The sequence below is a fragment of the Nanorana parkeri genome, unplaced genomic scaffold (assembly GCF_000935625.1).
Source record: "Nanorana parkeri isolate BGI_ZX_2015 unplaced genomic scaffold, ASM93562v1 scaffold70, whole genome shotgun sequence".
Lineage (NCBI taxonomy): Eukaryota > Metazoa > Chordata > Amphibia > Anura > Dicroglossidae > Nanorana > Nanorana parkeri.
Window position 1 is genome coordinate 1,743,837 of NW_017306338.1, and position 7,794 is coordinate 1,751,630.

The window sequence follows — 7,794 nt, forward strand, 5'->3', positions numbered from 1 at the left end:
ATGGTCCTTCTTTATTTTATGTGCATGTTATATATATATATATATATATTTCTCTATAGTTTAATGCAGGCCAAGCTGCCTAGCAAAAGTGACAGTTATAGGGGTGGCACAAATCAGGGGTACTTACTTACTAAAGCACCCTGGCAGTGTTCTAGTTTAACCCAATCCCTGTCTCTGTAACTGTGACTGGGCATCTTGGTCTGCATATAAAGAAAAATGAATATAAATGTTGGCATGTGAAGTAAACCAAAATACACATAACATATTTGCACTGTACAATGGTCAGGATACAATATATTTGGCAATTGTAGTAGAAGTAGGGAGATGAGGTACAAGTAAATGTCTGATAAACTGTAACAATGGCAATCCATGGGAAATAATACAACACAGAAAGGGTTAATCTATATGCCATGCAGAGTATACAACCAGCAGTTAAAGTAGTAGTTAACTCTCAACATGTTTTCACTAATTAATCCAGATCAAACAAATATAAATTGCCCAGCAAAGTATTTCTTTACATATTTGCCCAAGTACTTCATCGTGTTTTTAAACAGCTTCAACTCTCTCAGCTCAGCTTCCCTAAACTTCTTGTGCCGTACAAGATCACAAGAAATGGAGCAATCTCCAGCAGCCATCAGTCTACTAGCTTAGAGGAAGGGGGAGGAGGATGTTTTGCTTTGCTGAGCTTGTATGTTTGTGGGAACTACTACTACTACTACTACTACTACTACTACTACTACTATTAGCACACACAAGGGTGGCTCTATGGGAACCTGCAAGGGAAAGGAGCCACCCTAAAACAGAATATCAGTGCCAGTGCTCAGGGGACCTGCTGATTCTGCAGGAAACTAAAATGTTTAAACCTCAACAAGCACAGCATCCATTGTAATTGATTTAATCAGCATCTGAAATAACTTAAAAATATTTTGCCTTTTAATGTCACTATGTGTGTGGCACCAAGGAAAAGAGATGTGTATAGAACCTTCACTGTGCGGGCTCTTCTGTTGTCATTCCTCTAAAGGTGCCCATACACCTTACAACCATCGCAAGACTTGGCGGTACGATTCTTGGCGGGTTTTCAAGCCTGCTTGTTCGACGGAAGACGTGCGACCGTACAGTAGAAACGGTTGCACGCCTTCCATACACTTTGCGATTATCGTACGATCGCGGGATTTCCCGCGATTCTCGTACGATAATCGTACAGTGTATGGGCACCTTTTAGTATTGTGATGCTCTAATCTGGAACTAATAGTTTCTTGTTCTGTTGCATTGTAGATGTTCAATTCTCCAGAGGGCTGACATGGTAGATGGCTTACGTCTAGCTGATATATGACTGCTATCATTTGTCAGCCTTATGTGATGCACAAGATTCTGCTGTCATAACTCGGTGACCTGCAGCCATAGGATACAAATTAATCAATATCTATTTCTACCCTCTTGTGGAGTTCTGTCAGATAATCCCTTCCACATCTATACTTTTACTTAGCTGTATACGCCCGCATTCACACCTCTGTTTTGTTTGTAGCTAGCTCAAAAAAAGTACATGAGCTTTTTTTAGGCAGAATCTGCACACAGGTCTGTTGCCTTTTAGATGGCATCTCTTAGCTTCACATGGGGGGGGGCAGCATGGCCGCTCTGCTGCACAATGCCGCCCCCTTTGCAGCCAGAGCGTCTCAGGTCGCTACGAGCCAGGGGGAGACGTGTTCAGGCCATACACATCTCCCTGCCCAGCTCTCAGCAACCTGGGACGCTCTGTTCAGCGCCCCGCCCAGCTCCTGGCAACCATCTATGCACCACTGCCTCACCCCCGCCTTAGGTGGCAAAAAGGATCGGGGGTGCCCCTGTCGGTACACCTTTGGTGGTAGTTATGAGGGGTTTACCCTCTCCCTGTTGGAGTATTTATTTTACATTACAGAAAAAGAAACAGGAGGTGCTAGAGAGGATGCAAGGATGGGCAGGAACACCCAAAACTCTATGGCAGACAGGGACAGGATTTATGATGGGAAGACCTCCGTTTTGAAGTATTTAAAGGAGAAGTGTGGGGAGAGTAAAATATACTCTTCCCAATACTTATAGCTGGCATCTGTCACACACCGGCTCTATATATCGAGAGCTGAGCAATCATGTGATCGCTCAGCTCGTAGTCTTCTCCCTGAAGAGGGCAGGGCTGTCGGTTATCATCCCCCACAGGGATTTCGCCCTCTGTTCCTCCAGCGCTCATTGGAGCGACAGACAGGGGAGGGGGCGGACACAGCTGACTCTGGCTCTAGAGAGGCAGGGCCAGCTGCCAATCAGGCAATTGGGTGACAATATTGTCGGAATTATTCCCAGGAGTCCCAGGTGAACATTAGTAAATATATTCCTGGGATGCAAAAAAAGTATAGCTGATAACAAGTTTGGCAAAGAAGAAGATGGGCTGACTTTACCTACCAGGCTCCACTGCGAAAATCGTACTTGATTAAAACTCACTAAAATAAGAATTTTCTGTTTACCAGAATACTATTTTTGCTTGCTTACTTAAAAGTCTTGTGTTACAGCATTGTCTCCTGGAGCCTGCTTGGCTTTAGGTTTTGTTGGCTGGGTATTAACAACTACACTGTACATTACACAGGGGTAGTATAGTGTTAAAGATGGCAGGGATGGGTAGTCTACCTCACTGGCTTCTTTCCAAGCCTTGTGAGATTGCAGGATAACAGATATTGATCAGATTTTGTTTTATAATGTTTTATCTCAGCTATAAACATTGATTGAAACCTACTGCAGAACTGAGTGCATTTATGCATTCCCCAAAGTCACCCCACCAATGGTGAAGGATAAAGGAGCAGAAGTGGGTCTTTTTATGTACGATTCTTTTTAGTAATGGACGCACTACAAAATGATTTTAGCTTTTGCTTAAGACTGACTTACCCTTTGAAGCCTGGATCTGTGGAATTGGGATGAAACAACAAGTTACAAAGGACAGTATTTTTCACTCCCCTGTAGAAAAAAAAAAAATTCAAAGTAACTGTAAATCCCTATAAAAGTTGGAGAACAATGCATTTGCTGCATAGTGATCATGCTTCTTGGATTCATTACTGGAAATCCTATAGCTGAACATTTTTAGTATGGAGGTGGTCAATGCAGGTTTAGGCCCCATACACACTATAGTGCTGCGCTAAGTGTACGCTATCGCACAGCGTGCCTGGCGTACTGTACCATGTGTTAGGTGTGTTGTGTTGCCATTCATTTGAATGGCACCCCAATGCACCTCATGGCGGACATGCACAGCAGGACAATGTGGGGGTACCATAATACCATGCATTGCTGTGAAAAAAGTAGTACATGCATTACTCTTGTTCACCGCGCTGCAATGCACAGTAGCTCCATTCAAATCAATGGCAACATGATACACCTATTGCATGGTATCACACGCTAGGTACACAGTGTGCTAAAAGCATGGGAACGTGCAATTAGCACAACATACGGTCTGTACTTGGTTTTCCAGTGCAAGGGGGCACTCTGGTGGGGACAACCAGTTTAGGGGGCACTCTGATGGGGACATCCAGAGTAAGGGGGCACTCTGATGGGGACAACCAGTGTAAGCGGGCACTCTGATGGGGACAACCAGTGTAAGGGGGCACTCTGGTGGGGACAACCAGTGTAAGGGGGCACTCTGGTGGGGACTGTTATTTACAGGATTATCCAGTAAAAATAAAGAAAACAAATGCGGTGGCCACATGTAAGGACTAATTATTTGCCTAATATTACATGTTTGTTTTTAGATATACTATAATTTATTATCTCTACCACAAACCCCCCTCTATATTTAAATATCCTCTGTTGTATAATAAAAGAACCTTCATTTTGACACACTTGAGTTTTTCGTTGCTAAAGTAAGATGTCATGTGTCACAAGGAGTTGAAGGTCCACAGTGATGTGGGAGAATAATTGATTTAGAGGTTCACATTCATGTTGGAATTAATTAAAGTGACACTGAACTCAGGAGTTAAATCTTAACAATGCAGTACCATAACTATTAAAGGATAATTATGGGCAGAGTGAAATACACTCATCCCCATAATTAGAACTGATGTGCGACAATGATCTTCTCCCTACAGAGAGCGGTGACTGTCGGTCACCGCTCCCCACAGGGATTCTCCCCCCTCCACTCTCCATTTCTCCAGTGCTGATTGGACAGACGAGAAGGGGCGGGCACAGCTGGCTCTAGGGAGGCAGTGCCAGCTGTCAATCAGGCAGCGGGGTGAATCCTGACAATATGGTTGGGATCCACCCCGGCTGCAGCGCAGCTCCGTGCTGTCAGCATATAGCGGAGATAGCTCGCTATATGCAAAGTTTGGGCTCTCGAGGACATTGGTAAATGTCTTCCTGTGACCCTAAAGAGAACTATGACCAAAAAAGGTTGGGTTCTCTTTTAACAAAAATGTATCTTATTTGTGTATCACTCGGCTATAGATCCCTAAATCATCTCTGAATTGATGCGGACTCTGTCCTTCCTTCTGGAAAGTGCCTAGTCTTGTTCTCCATGGTCCTTGTGTGTGTTGTATAGTAGCCACCACTCCAATCTCACTCCTGTGATGGACTACAATCTCACATTTAGTTTACTAATTTGTATTGAGATTGTAGTCCATCACAGGAGTGAGATTGGAGTGGTGGCTACTTTACAACACACACAGGAACCATGGGGAACAAAAGTAGTCACCCTCCAGAAGAAAGGACAGTGTCAGCACCAATTCGGAGATGATTTGAGGATCTACAGCTGAGTGATACACAAGTAAGATACATTTTTGTTTATAGTTAAGGTACGTCAGTGCAAAGATTTAACTCCTGAATTTACTGTCACTTACTTTAAGCCTAACATGTTGGTCAGCAGGGTACCCATATTCATAAGATAATAATTGGCTTAAAAAATATATTGCACTGCAGTATCGAAGCCAAGGCAAAACATTATCTTTTTAATCCCCTTGCTATAGGGCTTGTGTTCCTATGCTTAAAATGAGTGCTGAGATCTCCATCTGACACTAATTTAGAATAAACATTATTGTGCAATCCCAAACATCTATTTTAACTCTTTAGCTGCAAAGAAGAGCGTGTGGCTTGAGAAAGAGGAAAAGGCAAAACAGCTCAGAGAAAAGCAAATACAGGACAGAAGGAAGAGACTGGAAGAACAAAGACTGAAGGCTGAAAGAAAAAGGGTCCTCCTGGAGGAACGACAAAGGTTAAAGCATGAGAAGAATAAGGTAATGGTGGTCCATAGTTGTGTTTATTTCAAACCTTTACTACTCTGGTCTTGGCCTTCATGCAACAGCCTCTTGGCCTTCATGCAGCAGCATCTAGCTATTGGCTTACGTTTTATTATCTTTAGTTGAAAACATCCCCAATTCTCAGTGTTTTGACCTGTTTGAGTGGTGTCATATGTAATGTTATCTTTCATAGGATGACTACGGAAAATATGTCATCACTGCTATAATACCAGTTAACGCAAAAAATTCACTTTTTGGTGCTAATCTGTGTATTAATCATCACTTAAAGGCATTTATCACTTCAATGTCTGCAGTAAGAAGGTCAAAGAGCATGAATGTTATTTATAGCCTCCCAAAGTCTCATTAAATGGAATAATGAAGTAGAGATTGGTTGTCATATTGTTTGAGATAGGAAGCAATAAAATGGCAGTGGTAAAGAGGACAGTGTTGGTCCTTGATACAGATTTCTGGACTGAAAAAAGTTGTTAAATGCCTAGCAGAATTTTATCTACCATTTAATTTTTCACTGTAAAGTATACCGTAATTTTGCTTGATCACACAATACATTTTGATATACTAAACATGTCAATTCTTAGGAAAAATATGAGGCAGCCGTCAACCGTACTTCTAAGAAGACCTGGGCAGAGATTCGTCAGCAGCGATGGTCATGGGCAGGAGCGCTCAATCAGAACTCTCCTAAAGGAGGTATACCATGGGGATGCTGGCAATGGGCTTACTATCAGTGCTTTATTTTAGGAATTGCCTTATTTCCTTTTGGTGACTTATAGGTAGGTATACACCTACAGTGGCAGCAAGTATTGACAAACTTCTCGGTTTAATGCTCTTCCAGCTGGTTGCTTGCTGTAAGGGCTTTGAACATTAAGAAATCGGAATCCATTACTGCTAAAGTTCAAATTTGGGAGCAGCACTTCATTTAACAGTCAACTGTGAGTTACAGGTATTCCAGAATTCATATGTTTCCAATAGCCTGTGCTTTCTTTAGTTTGGGCTTCTGATGAAGAAAGTTGAGCTGGGTGGACATCCTTAAATAAAAAAAAAAGGAAAAAAAAAGTATAAAAACAAAAGTTCCACTTCTAGAAAACAATTCTAGCTGTGTTTTCTAGTCAAACAATTAGAAGAGTACTCTGTTACATTTTCTTTACTCTTCAGCCTGCATGTATATATATGTTTAACACTATGATGAATATTGATGAAAAGAGTTCATACAGCAATGTAAATGCTGGCTGGTTTCTACTGTGTCTCTTTACTTCAGGCCCAAACAGATGCTCCATATCTGCAGTGAATCTTCCCAGACATGTTGACTCTATAATCAACAAGCGACTATCTAAATCCTCTGCCACATTGTGGAACTCTCCAAATAGAAGTAAGAGCTTTGTAGTGTTGTTGTGATGGGATTTCCTCCCCAGCACTTGAGTACTGGTGACTTTAAACCTAAACTCCAGGCAAACCACTTAATACAGATGAAATACATATAAGGGAGCCATTTTACCTGCCAAAGGATTTGTATTTCTGCCTGTCCAGTTCTATGATTTGCATAGCCCTGCCACACAGTACAGCCAGGTGGATGATACCACTAACTCTGGTCCAGTTATAGACTATAAAAGAGATACAGCGGTGTCCTCTCTCCACCGCCTGCTGACTGGACAGTAAAAGAGCAGCAGCACACTGAAGTCATTTTACTGATTACACTGCTTTCTTCTCCTATCAACATGCTCCTTGCCAGTGCATTTGCAATTAAACCAACCCCCTTCCTACCGTGTGAATTCCACTGTACAGAGAATTGCAAGAGGCTGATACCAAGTCAAATTTATGGACTTATAAAAGCTTAATTAAAATAAAGAGCTGCCTTCATTGATATCTTATATGCCTGGAGTTCAGCTTTAAAGGTATATAAAGTATATAAGATGTTGATTGATTACGAACATATTGTAGTCAATAATAATGCATGAACCTTGGCAGATACTCCCTGGGTGACAGAGTTTGTGCAGAAATAAGAGGGGGGTGGGGGTAAATGCCATTTACTGATGTTGTTATTGTTCCGCTGAAATAAGGCTGGAGTTGGGGTGCCCGCTCATCCAAACTATCTCTGTGAAGGACAATTGGATCTTTTACATTTTATTTAATCCAATATATTAAGTCTTAAAAAGAAAAGGAAAAAAAGAATTGGGTAAATATGAAATATCGCTCATGATTATTTCATATTTGTCAATTGCAGCCAGCAGATGGAACTCCAGGCAACACTTATCCTCTTTAAAGTCTCTTCCTCACAGCTGCTGTGCCAAAAATAGACCTGAATGACCACACAGGGGCACATTCCACTCCTTTGCAGGCAAAGACATTAACGTCTTAAGTAGTAGTTTAACAAACTCTGCCACAAAGCAAGGTTGTAGTTCTGTGCTTTCTTGTGAGAAAGCCCAGCATGTTTTTCCAACTGTATATCATGCATGCAATAGGCAAGCTAATAAAGATGTTTTAAAAAAAAAGATAAATAATCCAGTTTATAAACGTGATGCCTTTCATAACAACCAAAAAA

General features: G+C 41.6%; 1 protein-coding gene across 2 annotated transcripts in view; it reads left to right on the top strand.

The window, feature by feature from the left end:
- The window catches only part of MAP7D1 (MAP7 domain containing 1), a 92,043-nt gene that overhangs the window by 62,255 nt on the left and 21,994 nt on the right, over positions 1-7,794 (top strand). Inside the window, exons 4-6 of one of the 2 annotated variants that reach the window (XM_018576593.1) lie at positions 5,074-5,237; positions 5,837-5,945; positions 6,514-6,624. In XM_018576593.1, coding sequence (XP_018432095.1) covers positions 5,074-5,237; positions 5,837-5,945; positions 6,514-6,624 — 384 coding nt within the window. The remainder of the gene's footprint in view (positions 1-5,073; positions 5,238-5,836; positions 5,946-6,513; positions 6,625-7,794) is intronic. The other variant, XM_018576594.1, reaches the window with a different exon arrangement.